The 24,557-nt window shown below is 35.5% G+C and overlaps 1 protein-coding gene across 2 annotated transcripts in view; it reads right to left on the bottom strand.

The window, feature by feature from the left end:
- The window catches only part of TkR99D (Tachykinin-like receptor at 99D), an 823,748-nt gene that overhangs the window by 69,567 nt on the left and 729,624 nt on the right, over positions 1-24,557 (bottom strand). For both annotated transcript variants that reach the window (XM_069844274.1, XM_069844275.1), the window contains exons 4-5: positions 23,315-23,465; positions 7,860-8,056 (exon numbers count right to left, since the gene is read on the bottom strand). In XM_069844274.1, the coding sequence (XP_069700375.1) occupies positions 7,860-8,056; positions 23,315-23,465 (348 nt within the window). The remainder of the gene's footprint in view (positions 1-7,859; positions 8,057-23,314; positions 23,466-24,557) is intronic.

The following is a 24,557-nucleotide window of genomic DNA, read 5'->3' as shown; positions in this document are numbered from 1 at the left end:
TTACATATGAGGTGTATAGTTCCAAAACCCGACATTTGCTTTCTAAGTGGTTTAGAGAAAAAGCCAAAAAACTATCTGTAGTATTTCCAGTGTTGAGATGTGCAGGAAATTTTTATAATAGTCTTTAATAGTAAAACTGAGGATAAAATTACATGTTTGAACTAAAAGTATGTATTTTTGTAAGAGTTATTAGATTATTAAATATGAACATGTCGTGTTTTGGAACTAACTATTGCATATGTCGGATTTTGGAAATTCTAATAACATTATTTCCCATAAATAATCCACATTTTATACTAAAAAGCTATTAATTTTTATTGAATCCATGGAATGTAATAAACAATTGTCATTTATTTATATATATCATCAGAATATTATATTAAACCTTCATTAAGTGTACATTTTAAATCCTGAATTTTTCTTCTCCCTGTGGTTCACAGATAGTCAATTTTCTTCATCCTCATCCTCGTTATAAATACGGTCTGTAATATTCTTGCAATATTCCAAAGTTTCCATGTCTCTCCAGTTATCTTAAACATTTATTTAAGTAATTTGTTAACATTACTTAGTTCTTCCTTATAGATTATGCATGTGTTTTTGTGCAAGTGTGATTTTTCCATCCAGAGCACGTTTTCCCCTTTTTCAAAATCCTTTGTACAAATTTACAATTCTTCTATAGTTTTGTTCACCCCTTACCGCAAATCCATTTTTTATTCCTTTATCTTGATTCTTTTACAGAATTTTAGTTTGAAATGCCAGCCATTTGGTGGCTTCAAAACAGTTTGTATTCTCGTTTTCCAGTCATAAACTGGACAGTCTATATTTAACTTGTTTATGGTGTCATTGTTGACGATATTACAGTAATCTTCGGATTTCATAATGTTCATCTTCTTTGCCTCCTTCTCAACTCCTTAAAAAATTCTATCCGTTGGTATGGAGGAAATGGAGTGACTCATTGCACCTAATTGTTCGATGAAGTCTTTCATAGCATATCAATTTATTTCACATTTCTTGCTACATGTATCCTCTTCTCTTCTTTTTTTACTGGCGGAAGTCCAATTTTTAAATGCCCCTTAAATACAAGTCCCACCCAATTCTTTGACACTTGCAAGATTTTTAAGAAAGTTTGTCGGTAAATTGGTAGAACACGACCTGCTCCCATCCTCTGATGTCTCACTGTTCTATTAGCAAAATATGTTTTAGGATAATCAGCTGTTGTGTATTCAGTATGAATTCATATTGAACCAACTTATTGGGGACGCTGTAAAACACTTTGTAAAAGTGGTTGATATCACACTGAGTTAGGAAACTTCATTGGTTTATGGGTAAAGTTTTGAGTTCTGAGAGAGTAGCGACCAATAATCAGTACAAAAAATTATCAAATACAGGCAAGCATCGCACAATCATTGTAAAGACAAACATTATAGTTAGCATAAAACTTAACTTCCTATCCCTTTTCTGTGTTTTGTCTAGCTCTTTGTATCACCGACTCTCCTTCTTCCACGCCCAGGCTCTGAAGGCGAAATCTGTATGTGAGATTCTATGAAAATTTTACTTCTCTAAGAAGCTCACACAACACGTGAACACGTTGTAAAAATCTGCACAGCTCTGAAGTACCATTATAATGAAGCATATTCTTATTCAGCTAAAGTTCCATTGTCAATTTTCCCAGTAAGTTCCGAGCACTGAAGAATTATGATATTCTAAAAGAAATCACACACTTTCTTTGTCTTGAGCAAAGATGTAGACTTCTGGAACGTTACTGCCTTCATAGTTCACACAATGGAAGTGTAAATGTCGGACTTTGGAATAAACTGCTTATGTCGAGTTTTGGAACAATACCTTAACAGAATAAGTCGGGTTTTGGAAAAAACTCCATATTTTAAAGCTTGAGTTATGTTAGAAATATCGAGTTTTTGAGGATGAAATAGTGTTTTTCCAATGTATTTCAACCCAAAGATATAAGAAATGATCGTAACTCATTTTTCATAAAAATGGCAGATGTCGACTTTTGGAACTATACACCTCATATGTTTATATTATTAATACCATTATGTAATTGTTAAAGCACTGTGCATATAGATTGTGTAAATAAGCCTAATGATTTGTGTGTGTGCGTGCGTATGTGTATGTGTGCATAGAGCGAAGTTTATTTCATGAAATTAATAATAGTGTTATAAAGTCTGTACTGTACATTGGATTGATGTAATATCCTTATAAACTATTATGTACTGATAGACTGAATGACCAGAACAACCGTGGCTCTTGTTATATTAATGCAGGGAAGGTATCTGTAAAGCGAGTCCGCCACTGCGTGAGCGTTCTGCTCTGGCTTGCCTTGCGGAGCGAGAGCAGCTCTGGCCGGCTATACGGAGCCGCTCTCATGTCCGGCGGTGTTTTACGAGAATCTTACAATGATATCAGATCTACACGTAAGATACGTAAAGAAGAACGACGCTTTGAGAAGTGGGAGGCATGCATACAATAGGAAGGGTTTGATCCCACAAGTGTGGCCTCCACGTTAAGCTATGAATTTCAGTTGCTGTACATCAAAATACAATAGATGTACAAAAAATTAAAAACTGCCCGAAGTAACTAACCAAGAATATGTAAAAAGTAGGTAATGACATTATTTATATGGACCGTGCCAAACTCTGTAAGTGAGTAATGTGTTTAAAAATTGTATAACGAGTTTTGAGGATAAAGGATGCCAAATTATCAATGGTAATCTAATCTGACTAGAGGTTTTGATTTATCTAGAGAAAATAAAATATCGAGTGGGATTTAATTGACTATTACACTATTAGAAGAAAGTATATAAAGATTAGAAGAAATAAAGTACTTTAATACAATAAAATATTAACTGACTTACTAAAATTCAATTTCACTAATGTTCGAACGGAGCCGCCCTTTTCAGTTGACTATCTATACAGTAAACAAATGATGATCGCAAAGAACGTTTATAGCAAATAGCTTACAACTACAATAGTGAAAAGTAATGATTAATAACACGCATGTGGTTAGCGACAGCATCGCCAATGCCATCTAGCGATTCGCTATGAGAACAAGTACATAGGCTATATTTAAACTTAAAGAGAAAAATGTTAGTTTGGTATTTAAGAAACGTAATAACTAAATAAATTCAAAGCTCTTTCTGTTTGTTTTTGTACCCTTGTCACCTATATGAATTGTAAAATAAAATCTGAATTTTAATAAGGAAATAGGAGGAAGGAAAATTACTAGAAAAATAAAAATAATGATTATCCAGTTATTTGAAAGAAACGATTTGTTTAATATATTATATTTTTATAGCCTCTGAAGGTCACACATGAATTGTTTAATTTTTTTACATGTGCTTTTTAAGGACACTGAAATACTTGTCCACCAGCAATCTCATACAGACATTACTAAGAACTTTCACATTTATACTGTGTTTTAGAAAGCAATTAGTTATCTTATTTCTAAGTCCATGAAGACTTTCTCACAAAAATTTATGAAAATCATTTTCAAATTTTTCTGACATCTCGGGACAATTTATCTCTACTTTTCACTTTACTTGGTCAAGATACATTGATTCCTTTTCACTGCACATACATTTGTACAATTTAGTGCAACTTACATGGGCCATGTTATACTGAATGTCACCAATAGCCTTAATGGATGAGAGAGTTTATCTATTCCCCTCGTCATTAGCTGCAATACTCAAATCAATCATAACCTCATTAAATGGTCCTTACAATTCCTTGTTTTTGGGAAACTTGACAATTATTTCCGTTCATTTGAATCTGGTACTTAAAACAGTTTATATGGCACAAATAACACCTCTTCAGCCATTTCCTTAAATTACAGGACATAAGAAATAAAAAGAGAAAAACATCGTTTTTACCAAAACATATCAACTGCCATGAACGCTGTTAGTTATCTTATCGAACCGCTAGGTGGCAGTCGTAGAGTATTCTCCAATTTTTATTGTCACTTTCCATTATTGTAGTAGTAAGCTATTTGTTTATAGTCCTGTAAAGAATCTGTAGTTTGAAATGTTGGCAAAAAAGAGAAACAAATAGTAGGGAGGTAATAAAACAGAAGAAAGTATATAAAAATTAGAAGAAATAAAGTAATCTCATATAATAAAATAGGTATTGATTGACTTACTAGAATTGTAGTAAAAGAAAAACACGAGACAAAACTGCTTTTTATATCGTGTAATGGTAAGAACTCTTTCGGTTATTTTTATGAATATGAATTGTGAAACAACTCTGTTCGCAAGTAATTTTCTCAATTGTTTTATTAGACCCGCCTTACGAGAACTCTCTTATTTTCACATATCTGCCCCTTGCGGTTAATTATGTTCTTTTTGTTGATAATATTGATGACGATGATAGTGATGATGAATGATGACTATATTCGTACTCATAAAAAGCCAGCCGTTTTACGCCGATGACAGAGTGTATGTGTTTTGGAATTTCTCTTGGAACAATTAAACTTGGTAAGGATTTTATTACAACATGGCGTTGAAGGATCACGACTCCTTGGTAGACGTTGCCATTGGTGTGACAGTGAAAGCACCGCAAGAACTGTGACCTACATGCATCAAACCAGTGATGAATTACAGACAGTTTTGTGTAGAAGACGAACTTCTTGCGAAGTTTATATTACTTTCCTAGCAATGGCTACAGAGTGTAAAATGCGGATATTGTACAACAAAGACGTTGAATATAATGCTCACTTTGGCCCGAGTAACTGCCTTAAAACAACACCGCTAAGATTTCGCCGAAGATTGTTACATGGTTTTTAGCAAGTTTCCCAAACATAATTACATCACTGTGGCCTGCACCATAACTTTACAATTGAAACTGAGATGGCAGGAAGGGGAAAGAAAACTTGTTTGCAGGAAGAAACAAACAAAGTTGAGGGAAGTTACTCTGCCAAGAATACGGATTCTAAATACACATAAGGACACCCGTTCAAAGGCAGGAGTGAATAATGCAGAACGTGAGGATTTTGCTGTAGTTGTGACTTACGCAAGACCATCGTATTCGCTGTTATAGTGTATTATGTTACAAGTTTATCTAACTCCAATATTCTGGAGATATGTTATAAGCACATAATAAATAAATCATTATTTATAAAGTAGATAATATTTAACGATCGTACTTTTTTTCGTATTTTTTTGTTCTACAGAAATAAATTGCACGATCATATTTTGTATTTCAATAAATTGTACGTTATTTTGTTCTTTAAATGCTGATTTAAAAGAGCTTTGCGTACTATTGCTAAGGAATTAACTATTACCCCTGCTTACATATATATCAGATTGGCCATTCCCATGTTATTAAACGGCAGTATAAAAAGATAACAGCCTCCAGAGCCTCCACTGTCGAAAATGCATTTTTTGGTAACGATCGCTAGATGGAACTACAGTTGCAAGCTATTACCACAGTCTAGTATATACAGTCACGAAGCTCAATATGTAGTAAATATGCATTCATAGATAGTTGCTAACCACTAGGATCGCACTATCGCCTCATTACAGACAATGCGAAATAGTACCGGCACAGTCTATTGTTCCTGGTACCCTCACAACTCAAGCTTCGCGACTGTATATACTAGACTGTGGTATTACTCTATGCAGTTCCATAAGGGTTATAACGTGACTTTTTTGCAGTCGCTAGACGGCAGCATAGTGAAATTGGTAAAAGTTTTTGTCTTCAAAGTACATTAGGTTGATCAATCTGTTATATGTGATCAGAGCTGTTACTTTACCTTACCTGCTAACTTAAACGCTGTAGTAGTAATTTAATATTATTATTATTATTATTATTATTATTATTATTATTATTATTATTATTATCATCATTATTGTAGTTGTGTATATTGCTGAACTATAATTGGCCTCTGGTTGTTGTTCAGTACACAAATATAAATAAATAAATAAATAAATGAATAAATAAATAAATAAATAATTATTGTTATTGTTATCCAAATATTGAAATTCTATTTTACCCTTTGGTATATCAGTTGTAGTTTTTTACGTGTGAAATACATTATGTAGAGATAATATATAATTTTATAGAATTATTTGTAGGAATGAGTCATATACATTAATTAATAGACAGTAAACAATACTAAATATATTATACAAAAATTACGTTCAGTTAAAAAAAATAAATAGGCCTACATAAATTAGAAATGATAAACGAAGGTGTAGAGATATTGCAAATATATGACATAAATTTGCAAATTTATATACAATTTTTACCAGTAATAAAGAGATAATGCATAAAATTGACTTAGTTCCAAATTAAAAACCTAATAATAATTATATATATATATATGTAGTAAAAATAAACAATAGGAAAGATTAATCTCCAATTCTTATATTTTCATTTCGTACAATATTCTGGTCACAAAACATAATCATATACTTTGTCTTTTCGGGATTTACTTCTAAACCTATCTCTTTACTTGTTTCAAGCAAAATTCCCGTGTTTTCCCAAAGAGTTTGTTGATTTTCTCCTAATATAGTCACGCCATCCGCATAAACAAGCAGCTGCTTCTAAAAAAATTATTTGTTAACTTATGTTGTTTCTATATGGTTACTAAGAAATGGTAAAAGTGGCATCCAGGATTATAACATATACAATTTTAACAAGTTCATTACAGATTTAATTGTTTTTTTTTCTAACTCATAGCAAAATACACGAAAAATATAAAATATCGTACATAACTCGTGAAAAAATAGTGTGGGTCTTAAAATTCCCTAAGACTGTGTTATAATCTGATCAATTTTGCAAGCAGTCGTATAATTCTTAACTACATATCTATAACTTTGAAAGAACTGTCCGAAAGGAAAATGGTGTGGTATTCGCTAGACAGCCAAAAGAGACACGTGAAACAGTGTACCAGGCAACTGGGAAAGTGCGTGTGACGTACTTGTAGACTGTATATCGTCTACGCTGTTACTGACAGGATTAAATTGATTCCCCGAAATTCCCACAAAACAAAAACCATGACTGTTCTTTCAAATGGAAACTACACTACTTTGCACATAAAAGCAGTGCCTTCCATTTAGTGAGATCCAGCTCTATTGCACACCATATTTTAAAATTATTCTCACAAACAAACTGATTACTATAGAAATAACAAATAAAATTTGAATTAGAACGTTCAATAATACTGTTACATGAAGTCTAAAAGTTGAAATAAATTATTTACAGAAGTCCCGTAAGTGAAACATTTTAAATACGGTACTTCATTTTAATTGTAAATATGAGACATTACTAAATAAATTGTGAGTTTCAAGCCCTCTGTGTAACAATCCAGAGAGCAATAAAAATAAATAAATAAATAAATAAATAAATAAAGAATGCTTACATTTAAATACATTTCAACAATATTTCCGTTCTCGTTCTCGTTTCCGTTCCCGGTTTATTGTGAACCAGCCTTAATAATGCAGTTTTAATTCCTTACGTTCAATAACATTTAACATTTAATAGTTTGTGATTTGTCCGAACACCGGTACTGCTATCTATTCGTTATCAGAGTAATCTATGGGAGCGTGCTTCCGATTGTCCAAGTTATCACTTTCGGGCGAGAGATAGATGTCCCTCCTTAGCTTAAAGCTATGCGTAGGCTTATCATTCAGCGAAATCGGGTTCGAACACTGGCGTTCACTTGAGGTTGACAAGCTCAGTGGTCGATGATTTTCTCGGCATTATTATTATTTTCTAACATTACAAATTTCATTCCAACAACACACTCAATAGACTGTTGAAGCACTGGTGATATGAGACAGTAGATATAGAATTGTCCTTAGAGATCATGCGAGTAAGAAGTTAGAGTTGTTATTATGTACATACCTTGAGTTCATCCAGCAGTAGATGATGGGATTGTACATGGAGTTGGACATGGCCAGCCAGTAAATGGCGAGATACACCTCCTGGATGTACTTAGTTGTGGTGATTTCTGGCGCGATTGACGTCACGATGAAGTAGATATGAAACGGCAGCCAGCATACGGCGAAGATGGACACCACTACGATCATCATCTTCACTACCTGCAGGTTACAAATTAATGTAAATGAATGCTTGCGAGAAAATTTGTGCGTCTATAAAAATCAACATGATATGGAGATAGAATGTTTACAATTTACTAGCTGGTTTTGAAGTTATTTTTTGCTTCTAACACATTAATTGTTAACATTTCCCTTAAACCAGTGGTTGCCAAACACCACGAAAGTGTGACGTAATAGAAATGCAACCCGCACACCACTATCGCAGGGAAAGGAGTGGATTGGGTATCTCCTCAGGGAATGCAGCGAATGACAGTGCAGAGACGGACTGTGACCAGAAAACAAAAACAATATAATATTCTTCTACTTATTAACTACATACATCTCTTTCCGTATTAACTTTTATCCTCCTATTCATTATTTTTGTATTATTAATAAAATAAAATATATTTTCTTATTTACCATAAAAAGAACGTGTATTCTACATTAGCATATATTTAAAATTAGAAAAACGTACCAGGTTGTTCACGAAATTGTAAATTACGCTACATATTAAAAAAAAAACGTCGAAGTATTTTACTCCGATTAAGACATAGAAGCCGATACTTTTTATTGTTTATTTATTAATGAAATATTCAAATTACACTACATACGTCGAAAAAAAAAAGTTAAGTATTTTACTCCGATTAAGACATAGACACCGATAATTTTTATTTTTCGTTTATTAATGAAATATTCAATTTACTGGTAAGGGCGAGGTAGTCTTTATATCAAGAAGAATAATGACAACGTACATTGTTCTTTTATACTTCATTTAAAATTTTACAACAAATTAACTATCTCATATTTTTGCCATCTGCACAAAAGAAATACTTTTACTCCCATGCTCCTTACAATTAAGTTTTTACATATTATCTGTTATCTGTTTTGCAAAAGACATCGAAACATGTTATCCTATACACTTGTAACATTACATGTGTACGTCCGCTGCTGATAAATGTCTTTACTTATATCGAAGTGAAGACTGTAAACAGAGGGTGGGGGCATGATATCATGGTTACGCTTGAGTGGAGGCAGGGCATGTGTCGCGACACAGCTTTTGGCGATCACTGCCTTAAACCATGCATCCGTGTACGACTTTCAGAAGAATTGATGCTTTTGAAAGGTTTCCTTGTTAGGGAAGGAGAGTTGATTATACACATACGCTTCTTCTGGAACTCACCCTGGTATTTGCCGTTGCAATTCAAAGAAATCACGAAAATACTGAGTGGTCTCTGATAATTCCTTCCGCGGAACAAGTAATCCATGAAGGGCCAAGGTCGACCAGCCGGCTGCTGACTTCATGCCCACTTGCCCCAGCAGAGGTGAACGATCATCCAACCAAAACGGAGGTATCGTGTGATCAGCAAAATGATCCTTCAGCTGTTATAACTGGTTTTCCAAACCACATTTCGTATCTATCGTAGTTATCCAAATTAATCAACATACTGGGTTGACACCGGCTCCACACACAGGCCAAAAATTGTTGAGAAAATTCCTTTCCGATCAAGACTCAAACCAATGTGCATTTCGTAACGCGAGTCTTAGGTATAATGCCTTGGACAACGAAGCTACGGAGCGGGACTATGTAAATAAAAAAATGGTGATAATTGAAGCGTCGCTGGAACAACGTTATAAGTTACATTTGGTAAAATTTACAGGAGCTGCAAAAATGTGTAAGCGCACAACGTTGTTCTTATGAGGGTAGCAAACTTTTGAGTGGACAAATTTCACGTACTGCATTGATGGACAGTTGCAAGCCAAGGAGTATAGGAAAGTAACATGACATACAACATTATTACACGGGAACATGCCGAATGAAAATTTTGTAACTTACAACGTTGTTCCAGCCGACGCTTCAGTTATTTCTAACCGTATTTCAATTGGTTTACTCTGAATCGGCCATATTGACTATTTCTAATAGAAATGACGGAACTAATGCTTGGCAGGGGAGTGAGCAGGAGTGCTATTCTGAGTAAGACACAGAGAAAATTAAAGTGGGTACATAGGCATTGGTCTGAACATTCAACGTTAGTCGCTGATACCATTATCGCCTGCACTACCGAAATCATCCCCACCAAACAAAGCTAGGAGTAAGTATAAAGATAGTGAATCTCGAATCAAGAAAAACTGACTTGAGAATTGCATAAACTCCACAAGTCATAATTTTTTTTTTTTTCAAATTCAGTTTTTCGTGTGTATTTGATATTCGTACAAAGACCTTTCAAATGGTGCAGAAATCCTACACCTCCATTTCTCAGTGTAAATTTCACAGCGACAGTAAGTCACAGTGAATTGCAAGAACACCACAAATCCAGAGCATGTGGAATTAATTAGAAAATAAAACAAAAAATCAATTTTATTTTTGTCTTTATAAGTTTACGGGAATTTTAAGAATGAAACATGCTATTTACATAATATTGCATTTCTGTATGTTTGTGTACTTTTTTTTCTGTTTCTTGCCTTAAATATGCATCTAAATTTGTTTCTTAATTAGGAATATTCCATCATACAATGGTTCTCCTTCAACCCAAACCAATCTGCTGTCGCCAAATTTCCTTGTCCATAGCATGTTCATCACCTCAAGTTGTTTATAACAGGGGTCATCAGCACAGTGCACCATCGGGCTAGCGTCACTTGCCCGTGGATAAGAAACTGCACTATGGTGTAACCGTGGCTGCTGTGGGTATGCTCTCTGCCTCTTTCTACTGCACGACGGGGCACATTACGAGGCACTGCTTAACCGTTACCCATTTCAGCGAGTGCTGACGACCACTGTTTTTTTTTCATAATGTTCTGCTCAAGGGCAGGTCTTTCACTGCAAAACCCAGGATTCTCTAGTCTTTCCTATTTACTAATGGTTTATGAAATAAAAAATGGTTATTTTCCGTTTTCTTCCTCTAAAAATTATTTTAAAGAAATAAAATGATTGCTACTAGTCGTAATTGAAGGGTTCAGAACCATAATGGGCCAAGTGCCATTTACTAAAACTGTAGAAAACAAGGGTTAAAATGAAGTTATTACCATAATTCAATGGAAATATATAGCAAGTAATATAAAGTACACACATTAAAACTAAATGGTATGTCAATGTTCATTGGACTATGGTATTCACTTAGGGGAGAGTTGGGTAGTATCGGACATCGGGTAATATCGGACAGTGAGTTTCTTTCATTTACCGCCAGATTATAGTACCTGAATGACATGGTTACGTTTCTGTGATGTCGCATACAGAAACGTAAACATGTCATTCAGGTACTACCATCTGGTGGTAGATGAAAGAAACGCACTGTCCGATATTACCCGATGTCCGGTACTACCCAACTCTCCCATAACTTTAACCCTTGCTTTCTCCGTTTTTAATAAATGGCGCTTGGCCCACTATGGCTCTGAACCCTTCAATTGCAGAAACTTCACAATTCCAAGCAATTCACATTTTCAGACTTTTTTTTTACAGAAAATACTAAAGGAAAAAGTTAAAGTTCATGCATGTCACGTGATATATCAGTGACTTTGTGATAGATTAGTAACAAAGAACTTGGTCGGAAATCGAACCTGGACAACTTGCATGGAATATCATTGTGCTAGCACTCACTCACTCACTCACTCACTCACTCACTCACTCACTCACTCACTCACTCACTCACTCACTCACTCACTCACTCACAATATGACTCAATCGATCAGTTATTTAATTTACTTGTCGAACACTCCATCCCTACATCTGTCCTTCATTCATTCGGCCATTCCCCGGTCGTCAGCTGCAGTCCACATTCAAAGAAGAGCATTCCAGTGTGGCGGGAAGCCTGCCGTCAGTTTGCACGGGGCAAGGGGCGAGCTTTGAGGTGGACGTCACCTCAGCGTGCGGTCATCATGCCACTTGAGCGATGCTTTTTCTGCGGTTGATGGCTCTTGTATCACAACTATAATACAGCAAATCCACACAAATGGACGCCCTCCCACGGCGCGGCCCCTGACGTGCAACGTGGCCACTGGTTTGTGCGGTTTTTAATGGACGCAAACCTCTCAAAGTGGAACGCAGGGAGCCAGACGTCCCTGTTACAGGGACAACTATGAGTGTCAGTATTGAATACAGTTCGGAGTAGCTAACATTATCTAATACTTACAACACTTTTTCGTATAATTTTTTTTTTCATCTGAAGTAGAAAAAAATATTTACGTCCGCCAAAATGTTTTGACTGTACAGTAGTGGCAAAAAACCGGACCGACTCTTGTAGCTGATACAAAAGAATCCTGTGCTGTGTATTGTGTCAAACTGTGGTAATTTCAATATGTATAGTGAAGCCAGAGGTATGTACTGCTATTTAATGTAAAAATATGTAGTTATCTTTGCTGAATAGAGGTGGAAATGTAATATTGATGCCAGATGAAAATAAAACTCCCAAAATTTTTTCGTCTCTAAGTTTTAGGCACTGAAGGAAACAAAAGACGGTAAGAATCGAACAATTGCAATAAATTTCATTGTTACAATTAATTATACAAGATGGATATGTTTTGTGACTAGCAAAATTTGAATCTGTGACTCTGAAATCAGCTACAAGGGTCGGTCCGGTTTTTTTTTTTTTTTTTTTTGCCACAACTGTATCTCCTATATAAATATGTGAACCTTTCGGTTATTGACGATTAAGTTCATCTTTAAAAAAATGATGTAGCTTCAGAAGTAAATTGAAGTGAAGACTCATACCTACACTTGTTTAAAAACGAATACATTACTAATTTTTTCAATGGAAACACTGCGCTTTTTGAAATCATAATATTTGAAGAAATGCTATGCGAACGGAAATCGATATCAGCACTAAGAAACAATGATATAAAAGAATGAGATACAGTTATTAATAGCTTAATATTATTACAAGAACTGACCACAAATCGGAATATGAGAAAGAATGTGATTCTGATTTGAATGAAAAGACCAAAAGCTCTTCTACCGTAAACTTTTGCTTTATCGCCAGGGACAAAATAGTCATGTATGTGGAACAAAAGTGTGTTGTTGTGCTAATTTAAAATCGAGTGACTCAACCAAAAAACGAAAATATATTAATCATATTTGGCGCTTGGATTTACGTATGCAGGCAATAAAATTCCTCCGGACGCCCTGTGTGTGCCATGAAACAAAGTGTTAAATAAATTAATTAATAATAAATTAATTTATCCTCGACCATGCCGAAATGTAGTAATTATACACCTGGTAGCAGCTCTTTAATATACCTCATTAAAGTACACCTGTTCATTATAATTCAGTTGTTCAGCCAATGAGAAATCACCATTGTACCATTATAAAACCGCAAGTATCGATTATTCTCGGATATGCAATAGAAAGACAATTAGGGAAAAGTCACGGAGGCTCGAAATTCAATACTGTCGCAGAAGGTTATGTTCTGTTACTATAATAATTAGCGTTAATTGTAAATAATATTCAAATAAATTCAATTTCTTATCTCGTTTTTCAATTCTAAATCAATTTCCAGATTATATCAAGACTAATGTTCATGTTATTCTCTAGATTATATCAAGGTCAATAACATTCGTGCCTCGGAAAAATCAATACTTTCGCGTCTGCGCACATCTCACAATTCAAGTCAGTTCCGCTCCTTACTTACATAACCATAACATGAATATTTATGAATAATTTCAAGTTAGAAATATGGTCGAGCACAAAAAGTCGTATGAAACTTGCCTATAATGGTAATTAAGACGCTCGTATGAAAATTATGAAACTCGCTTGCGCTCGTTTCATAAACAAACATACTCGCGTCTTATTAACTACCATTATAGGCACGTTGCATAATGTACTATTAATTGAATTTAATTAATTTGAGGATCCGTGAATCTCTTTTCGAATCGAAAGGGATCTGCGATCAAAAAAGTTTGGAAGCCACTGGCGAAGAGGATAAAGTTCTCACGAGTTACATCCGTTGTCCTACCATTCCTTAGTTGATATAATGGATATTGTCGGCACAACAAGGTAAATACATAATACTGGGCGTGACATAATTGATTATAAATTTACAGTTTTATATATTGCGTAAAGAACATAGTATTAATCACAGAATTTAAGATTTCTATGTCTATCAGAAACTGAGGAAAAGAGAAAAACTTATATTTTATGTGTGATCAAATTGATCCGTAATTTTACAATTGTGCAAAGAAAAAATGTTGAATTTCTATTCTGTGTGTAAGGGAAGATTAGTAATATAATTTTGATGCGAAGAGATTGTAAAAAATATCTGAATATATTTATTTTATTTTTTGAAAACATTCTCGGCGTAGCAAAAAAAGGCATTGCAAAGTAATGATCTAATTTATATATCTAATTTATACAGTAACACTGCTTAAAGTATCTATTTCAGTATTTGAATAACATGATTTAATAAAAGACTGGTCTCGGTGAAATTTTGTGAATTTGTCACGTGAGTGACCACTGACAAACTGATAGGAATCTTCTTCTTTTTATGGTTGTATGGATAGAACATTTTAATCGGTTAATTAACGACGCTGTACCAAAGTTATGTATCGTATGTGGAATTGGTGCTAGACAGATGGTATTTGTGGCGAGATGAAAATCAAGCGTCACCATGGACTACCTAACAATCGCCATACATTTGAGGAAAAAAATGGAACTTGGTATCCAGCAGAAGAGAGATTTTAATACACTTCTTAACGCAGCCCCGGATCAGGAGATTAGCTTCCTATTCCAGAGCTCTGCTGGTAGTCTATTTATTCTACAGAAAATGACGCAAAAAATGACAGCATAAAAATATTGTGCTACTAAGAATGTTTTATCTGACCAGGAATAAGAAAGTAAACAGCTGTGGATGATTTCATGATACAGAGACTGGGCTTCAAAATTTGTACTTCTTCACCGTTATGTTCCTTTCGTTGATCAGTACACCAGGAAAGAAGGAAAAACGATTCGCACGATTCTTAATCAGTTTGTGTAAGTATTTTTTTTTTGCGGTAATGAGTTTGTATCAGATGAAAATGACAAGTTTCCCGAGGCTGTTGTTCATTGATATAATATATAAAGCAACACAGGATCTAAATATTTTTATTATTTTATTTAACTTAGATTAAATTTATAAACATAACTTATCGTAATCAATTATAATATTAGATTTTTTATTTTGAATTACTAATGAATTGTATTATTAAATTAATGATTATATAATGAAAAACTTTTATTGAATTCATTGAAATTTAGTTTACCGCAGCAAAGTATAAAGTTCGCCGCGCGTCCTGAAGTGTTGCTAAAATTGTGAGTCTGCCTCAGGGTTTAAGGGAAATTAATGGAAAAAAATCGTGTATAACTCAACAGCAGTAACTTTTAAAATTAATAAAAATGGGCTCATTGATGGTCCAGGAAGTGACGTGAAGATTTCGATTAAATTCGAGTATGAAGAAAATAATGTTAAACAGTTTTATAATTCTGTTATACTTGGTTTAATAAATTTAAAAATTGCATATACAGGGTGATTCAAGAGGAAAGGTAAAAAATTTGGGATGTGAATTCTGAAGTCATTCTGAGTAAAAAAGTTAATATGAACATAGGTCCGTTTTCGAACGATGGCGGAGCTAGATGCATTTTTTTGGTAAAACGTCTCGCCCCAATGTGAATCAGACGTTACCACATGCTGCTGACGTGAGATACGAGACAAGGTCACGGATCGCAATGAATGACGTAACTTTGAATCTGCACTGTGAGCGATGTGGATAAGATAAGTTCATTCACCTCACAAACCAGTGTCCAACTCTCCCGAGTGATGAGCGCGATTCACGCCCGAGCACAACAGTTCATTGAAGCAGGAGGAGGTGCCTTTGAAAATGTGCGAAAACATCGACCCCGACATCTACTGGATGTTCATTTCAAAGTGTGTCATGACGTCACTGTTGATGAGTCAGCGATTTGAAGCGAGTTTCAGCTTTTATGTCAGAGAAGTTGCCTATTAATCAAGGCGTTCAATCTTAACTTGAGAACGTGTACGGTATAACTTGAACGTCGTAGCAACAGATGGCGATCTGTACGGTCTGTGTGCTACCATAACCTCTTTCGAACTGTTTTGCTCGGGCAAGTAGTAAGCAGGGTATTTGTTATCATCGGTTGCGTACGGCAACATTCCACAACACAAATCAAATGCTCCGTGTCCATGTTGACCGTCGAAGTTAACGTCAACAAATACTGTACGTAAGTAATCGTCTTAACCCTCTCCCCATATCCCGACAGTAAGAAAAAAACTCACCTCAGTACGTGTATCCAAACAGTTCACATTCCTGCCACTACTGTAGTTACCGTACGTATCGGTTCAGAATGAACGCCGTACTTGCTAGGCAACTTCTCTGGCACATAGGTAATACCCCTCTGCGGAAGTGTAGGAAGATTGAATTGTCTAGGCTCATCGGCTAGCTACATGACGTTATACAGCCATGACACACTTTGAAGTGAACACGCAGTAGAATATTAAGTATGTATGTATACGTGAATATAAACTTTAAATTTGTCCGTTATATGTCTCTAAATGCGAGTTAGTACAATGGAATCTCAGAAGTTTTTGTGAAATGAAAGAGCCATATCTCCGTAACCGTTCGAAAATTGACCCATATTCATAGGAACTTTTTGATCAGAATGATTTCAAAATGACTTCAGAATTCACATCCCAAATTTTTACCTTTCCTCGTGAATCACTCTGTAGATATATTGAAAATGTAACACAATATTATACGCTCTCCTAAAAGTTATGTTGCAAAGTGTAGTCTAAAAGAGAGGACACTCTTTCCTTTTTCACATAAATATAGCGTTAAACATCTCGCTTTGAGTACCTGGTAAGCAACGACTAACAGTTTTGTGAGAGTTTAATTCAATACGTTAAGAAAAGCGCTTACTTAGCGTTTGTGTGTTGCATGGAACGTGACTATTGCATAGTTTTCATTGTTGCATGGATTGTTTACGGAAAACAGACGCCACTCGACCCAGAGGAGCTCATTAGAGTGACAAATATTACACTCTGCAAAGCGATCCGCTTTCAGTTGTCAATTCGGTGTGCGGGTCTTCCTTCAGTGTGCATAAACAAATACAATCCCTTTGCTTCTGGGAGGTGTACTGTCTTGATCATGCTGACTCATAGCCTTGGGCAGGAGGTACAAAAGTCCTTTTGATCTTCTAAGACAGACTAGTTACGTTTGTAAGGAAAACAGGGCAGGAGTTCTCAGTGCTGCCAACTTTGCAGAGACAGTCGTGCCTAGTACTCACATAACCTTAGAGTGTACCAGAGAAAATCACTACAGCATAAGGTTCCGAAAACTATCTTATTCATATTTGCTTATTTATCATGTAATATTATTTTATTTCTCAACGAAAAAAAATAAATGTTATACAAGGTGTCTGGAATGAATAGGATTTTCTAAATACAACAAAATAAATACTACTGGTTAAATAAGCAACTTCTTTACTGTGTTAATCTTTAGAAAACATCCCGATCTATGATACACAGACTCATCAACATTCTTATGAACCAACAAGATTGAGCCGTTGAGAGCAGAAGTGGTGTAAGTCAAAAATGGGTAATGAGGGTTAAAGTAAACATTCTGTAAAATACAGCTCATAGTAGCAATTAATATTCAATTTATTTAAACTATTAGTAGGCAATGTTATGTTTAAAATGTCATGTTTTATTTAACGACACTCGCAACTGCAGAGGTTATATCAGCGTCGCCGGATGTGCCGGAATTTTGTCCCGCAGGAGTTCTTTTACATGCCAGTAAATCTACTGACATGAGCCTGTCGCATTTAAGCACACTTAAATGCCATCGACCTGGCCCGGGATCGAACCCGCAACCTTGGGCGTAGAAGGCCAGCGCTATACCAACTCGCCAACCAGATCGACATTAGTAGTCAATGGATAGCACAAAGGACATATTAATTGCTATTTTGCGCTTTATTTTACAGAATTTTTACTTTAAACCTCATTACCCAATTTTGACTTACACCACTTCTGCTCTGAACGGCTCAATTAATACAAAGCACAGGAAAATGGATACAACCCCAACACATGTAATAGACAACATTAGGTAATATTTTCCATCAAAATCAATAGGAAGCGAGATATTTCGATTTATTTAATTCAGGCAACCTCATAACCCCTCTTTTAAACAAAGTATTTTGAATGCTATATAGCCTAAAATCTAAGTTATAACGAAATTAATTTATTTTCAAATTTTCATATAAATTGGTTCAGCCATTATCGCGTGAAAAAGTAACAAACATCCAGACAGACAGACAGACAGACAGACAGACAGACAGACAGACAGAGAAACATATATTTCAAAAACTTGATTTTTGGTCTCAGGATTGTTAGTTATACACATTACCTAACACCAATTATTTTGAAAAATAGAAAATTATCAGAAAAATTTTGGTTACAGATTTATGAATAATATAGATGAGATGCGGATCGAGGAGACAGACTCCAGATATGGAGGGTATTGAATATATTGAATAAGCAGTCGCGGACAGCCGATGAGGGGTGGTCCTCCATCTTGGGGGTTGGGCGAAGGGCTAACAACCCATTATCGTAACAGCTTGTTACGAAACCTTCAAATAAGCCTCGGAATGGGACTGATTCTCTGGCACGACCACAGCAAGATGGGAAGATAATATTAAAATGGATTTCAGGGAGGTGGAATATGATGATAGAAACTGGATTAAGCTTGCTAGTCGTCCTGGTTGGCGAGTTAGTATATTGCTGGCCTTCTATGCCCAAGGTTGCGGTTTCGATCCCGGGCCAGGTCGATGGCATTTAAGTGTGCTTAAATGCGACAGGCTCATGTCAGTAGATTTACTGGCATGTAAAAGAACTCCTGCGGGACAAAATTCCGGCACATCCGGCGACGCTGATATAACCTCTGCAGTTGCGAGCGCTGTTAAATAAAACATAACATAACATTTAATCTTGCTCAGGATAGGGACCAATGGCGGGCTTATGTGAGGGCGGCAATGAACTTCCTGGTTCCTTAAAAGCCAGCAAGTAAGTATAGATGAGCCAGTGTCTCTCGCTTTTTTCAGTAAATTCTGGATTCTTGAACTGAATTCTTGTTCAACAACATGATATATCCCTACAACTATAGGACGATACTTTTTCTACGATTTCTTCGCAGTATACTCGCAGTTCCAACGTATCATAAAAGAAGATTCGCTGCATTGCCACGAACCAAATCGAACTGTACTGAATGGAAATCAGCTCTATATTAATGCTCTAACTTTGATGTCCCTTCACCGTGTGTTCTATCCATACTACGCAATACAAAACCTTCCCACACTCGATCCAGGAGAATTGCACACTATTTCTTCAATAGTTGGCCTTTTACGTTACATTAACAATTTTACTGCTCTCACTTAATAAATTAATGGTTACAGCATCAAAGCAAAAGTTGCCAAGACGCCAATTGGTTCCTTCCTAATTATGATGATGACGATGATGATGATGATGATGATTATTATTATTATTATTATTATTATTATTATTATTATTATTATTACATATCTTGGAGCAACAGTAACAAATATAAATGACACTCAGGAGGAAATTAAACGCAGAATAAATATGGGAAATGCCTGTTATTATTCGGTTGAGAAGCTTTTGTCATCTAGTCTGCTGTCAAAAAATCTGAAAGTTAGAATTTATAAAACAGTTATATTACCGGTTGTTCTATATGGTTGTGAAGCTTGGACTCTCACTTTGTGAGAGGAACAGATATTAAGGGTGTTTGAGAATAAGGGTCTTAGGAAAATATTTGGGGCTAAGAGGTATGAAGATACAGGAGAATGGAGAAAGTTATATAACGCAGAGCTGCACGCATTGTATTCTTCACCTGACATAATTAGGAACATTAAATCCAGACGCTTGAGATGGGCAGGGCATGTAGCACGTATGGGCGAATCCAGAAATGCATATAGAGTGTTAGTTGGGAGACCGGCGGGAAAAATTTATTTATTTTATTGAGTTATTTTACGACGCTGTATCAACATATAGGTTATTTAGTGTCTGAAAGAAATGAAGGTGATAATGCCGGTGAAATGAGTCCGGGGTCCAGCACCGAAAGTTACCCAGCATTTGCTCGTATTGGATTAAGGGAAAACCCCGGAAAAGCCTCAACCAGGTAACTTGCCCCGACCGGGATTCGAACCCGGGCCACCTGGTTTCGCTGACCATTACTCCACAGGTGTGGACGGCGGGAAAAAGATCTTTGGGGAGGCCGAGACGTAGATGGGAAGATAATATTAAAATGGATTTGAGGGAGGTGGGATATGATGGTAGAGACTGAATTAATCTTGCTTAGGATAGGGATCAATGGCGGGCTTATGTGAGAGCGGCAATGAACCTCCGGGTTCCTTAAAAGACAATAAGTAAGTAAGTATTATTATTATTTCATTGTATTGGGATGACACAGCGCTCATGTAAGGTCACCGACTGTTGCCAAGCCACAAACCGATCTTTTTTATGTGTAAACAACTCTCCAGTGTTGAATTTATTTGTGTCTGCTACAAACTGGGACATCGCCGAGTGAAATATGTCCAGCTGGGTTCGTCAGAATTGATCCCTTTGCTCCGTCACCCGAAAGGACCTGCATGACCCTCCCGACGCCTGTCCCGGAGGTTCCCATGCACGTGTGTGTAGTGTGACAGCTTGCAGAATAACCTGGTGTACGTATTAAACACGTGACTGGCTGAAGGCATAGCTGATGCAGTTGGTAAGGCCAAGTTACACTAGTCCAAGAAATTATCTGAACTGCCATTGCTGCTTGTATAAGTTAGTTACACTTACAACAGTTGTATTGGTAGGTTAAATACTTAGGTATAATTATTGATATTCATTTAAAATGGAAGAATCATATTCATTATATTTGTAATACATTACGTAAAACATGTTACTTTGTTATTCTAAGAAATATTTTGTCAATTAACTGTTTACGTGTAATTTATTTAGCATTATTTCAATCTATATTTATGTATGGTATTATAGGTTGGGGTGGAACTTATAAATCTAACCTTTATCAGTTAATTTTACTACAGAAAAAAATATTAAAAATTTGTTTAAAAAGCAGAAAGATTACCCAACTGAATTGTTGTTTAAACATTTCAAAGTTTTCAACATTAAACAAATGTATGATTTTATTTTATTAAAATATTTTCATAGAAATTTTAATAACTTTGAAAGGTACATATATACATAAATATAGAACTAAAAATATGAATTCTCTGCGTTTGTCTGAACCAAAATGTAAAACCAATGCAGCGTTTCTTATCATAGCAAGGTCCCAGATTATTAATCAAATTTTATTCCAATAATATTTCAATCACGAATCCTCTCCAAATTAATAAAAAACAATGAAAAAATTTTTATTGGATTTATAGTTTGGGTTTAAACATATTAAACACTATTTAATCTGTATTCACTATCAATTTTAATTTTATTTTTGTCTGTTTTGGAATCCCCTCCTGAGCACGAGTCTTACTCATTCAGGATTGTGCTAGTTTATCTTACATTGTATTTATTAACTTGTATTCATTTCAGACTTAATAGCAATAAAATAAATAAATAAATAAATAAAACTATTTCACTTCCTTCGTTAATGTTTTGTACTGTAATGGTACTTGAAGTTCTTAATATGATAGCATTTATCCACTGCTTCAAAATAATAGTTGATTCCTCGTACACCCTTCATCTCATCTTTGTAGAATCTCTTCTATTTTGTTTTAAATTTGTCCATTATATTTGTACCGGAGTAAATTATCTCATTTAGTATGGGGGAAGACATAAAACATCGAGCCCTTTTTCCTTAGGTACTTTGCCAATTATATAATGCTTCTTCTTAGGTAAACCAGGTGGATTCAGTAACGCAATGATGTTATCAATGCTTTTGAATTTTGTCTGTGTAGATATGAACCTTATCATGAAAAAAAAAAAATTCATCATCATCATCATCATCATCATCATTATCAAGGGTTACGGTTGAAATTTTGGTCATTTTCAGTCAAAAATCGCATTTTCGTTTTCTTGGAAAAAAAAATCAGCAATCTCTTATTTAATATCGAGCAATTTTCAATACAAATAATTGATTAAATGGCGATCTTACTCGTGTTAATTATGTAAGCATGTGTGGCTTACACCTGTTTCGGTGCTACTTGACACCATCCTCAGAGCCTACTAGATCTCGGCGCTATCTCAACTTCGCTGCCTGTTGTGTGGGTGCGTTCGTGTGATGAAGAGTTGTGTAAACATGTGTGATTGAATCTGATGTTGAGTGAAGCTTTGCTAGTCTTGATGCGCGCTGATCTGTATTTGTGTACTAGTTGACTTGTAGAGTTGTCTTGATAATCCATGTAGAATTTTCGTACACTACTTTTAACACTTGAATATAAATAATTGACTAAATGACAATCTAACTCGTATTAATTATGTAAGCATGTGTGGCTTACAGCTATTTCGGTGCTACTTGACACCATCCTCAGAGCCTACTCTTGCGGCGCTCGAAAGCATAAAAATTACGCCTGCACCCTTGAACTTCAGTTCCATGCAAACTTTACAAGCTGTTTTCTCAAACTTTTTTCAGCACATTTCGTAAAGTTCGAAGTGTAAAGGCTCTTACAATTTTGATTTAGGAATATGCAGTAAAACTTTCATGTTCCTAAAATCAAAATTTTACACTGTGGTTAACAAAATAGCGCAGGGGTTTTACGATTAAATGAATACTTTTTAAGTAAAAAATGAAATATATATGAAGAGTCCACTTCAAGAATGATGGATGTCACTTTCTTGTCGAAAATGAACCAAGACTGTCAATGCATAGCTTAAGACATATAGAGAGTTATATTTCATTAACACTGATAGTCATTGTCCAGTAATGATCGGAAAATTACAGTTAAGCTTTGAGCGCTAAGCATGTCAAACTTTGAATTGCTTCTACAAAATGTACTCCAAATGACATCCAACATTCTTGCAGTGGACTCTTCATATAGTATCGTCTATAGCGAGCGGTAGCAGGGCGAGGCGCGGGTGACATCTATAATCCTCGTTGTACTGAACTGAAATCTACTGTTTTGATATGAACTTCCTGCCTGTGGTGGTAACGGTAGGACTGACTGTTCAAGACATTCTTTTGCGTCTATGTAGCGGACCGCATGACGGAAGCCGGTATCTGGGGAATGCATTTACATTGTACGTACTAGATTAACAGTGATATCTCACTCACCCTTCTCTTGGATCTGATGTTATCCAGCTGCCTCTGCGTGCACTCGCCGATGCTCTGACTGCCCCAAAGTTCTCGACCGACCCGCGCGTACGTGAAGGTCATGGAGCTGATGGGCAGGAAGTACGTCAGGATCATGAAGAGCACGTTGTATCTAGAACAGAAGAAAACAGATGTAACTCCAGGACAAATCTTTGTCTAATACTTGGATTTATGTTTGAGTTGTTAGGAAATTAAAGTAATAACTGGGCGTTAAAGCATAGGATGAAAATAAATGGTTCTAAAAGTAAATCTATAACATTTTGTAAAACCCGAGAGGAAACCAGTCTTAATTACGAATTCAGTGGTGTTGTAATTCCGCAAGAACAATGTTGTAAATACCTAGGAGTGTATTTAAACTCCAAACTTTCTTGGGGAGAGCATGTTGATAATGTTACAGGCAAAGCATGGGGGGAACTTCACTTTATTATGAGAATCTTGAGAAAGGCTAGCCCCAAATCGAGGGAAATAGCATATCTAACGTTAGTGCGACCGTTAATGGAATACGGAACTACGTGTTGGGATCCCTATAGAATATATCAGATAAATTCCTTAGAAAGAATCCAGTATAGGGCAGCTAAATTTGTTAAAGGTAAAAGAAAAGATGGGAACGATACGATAAAAGAACTTAAATGGGAAACTTTGGAAAACAGACGTAGGAAAACTAGAATAACATCATTGTATAGAGCACATCTAGGTCAGAAAGCATGGGTAGACATAACGGCTCGGTTAGAAAAGCCAACGTACTATGGTAGGAACGATCATGATTTTAAAATCAAATGTAGGAAACAGAAAATGGATGTAGGTAAATTCTCATTTTTAAATAGAACTATAAATGATTGGAATGACCTACCTGCAGCGGTCTTTGAGGGCTGTCCTTCCTTAAGGAGATTCAAGAATAACTTAAAAAGTTGTGTATAAAGTGCAAATTAAAATTAAGGTGACATTCAACATTTAATTTTTTAAGGTGACATGTATTTATTTAGCCTGACGAGTTTACTTCCTTGGTTTGAATTGTAAATTATTTAAAAATAGCGTGTAAGAGGGCCTTAGACTAGAAATGTTTAGTTTAAATGTAGTTCTGTTTATAAGTATGTATAAGGATGCAATTATTTGACTTATTTGAACTGTTGTATCAGTGAAGCGAGGTGAGTCAGTGAAGTTATGGTTTTACAGTGCAGTGAACAGTTCCGATCAGTGATAATTT

This window comes from Periplaneta americana, chromosome 13, assembly GCF_040183065.1.
Source record: "Periplaneta americana isolate PAMFEO1 chromosome 13, P.americana_PAMFEO1_priV1, whole genome shotgun sequence".
Lineage (NCBI taxonomy): Eukaryota > Metazoa > Arthropoda > Insecta > Blattodea > Blattidae > Periplaneta > Periplaneta americana.
Note: the sequence above shows the minus strand (reverse complement) of the source record. Positions and strands in the feature narration are given on the sequence as shown.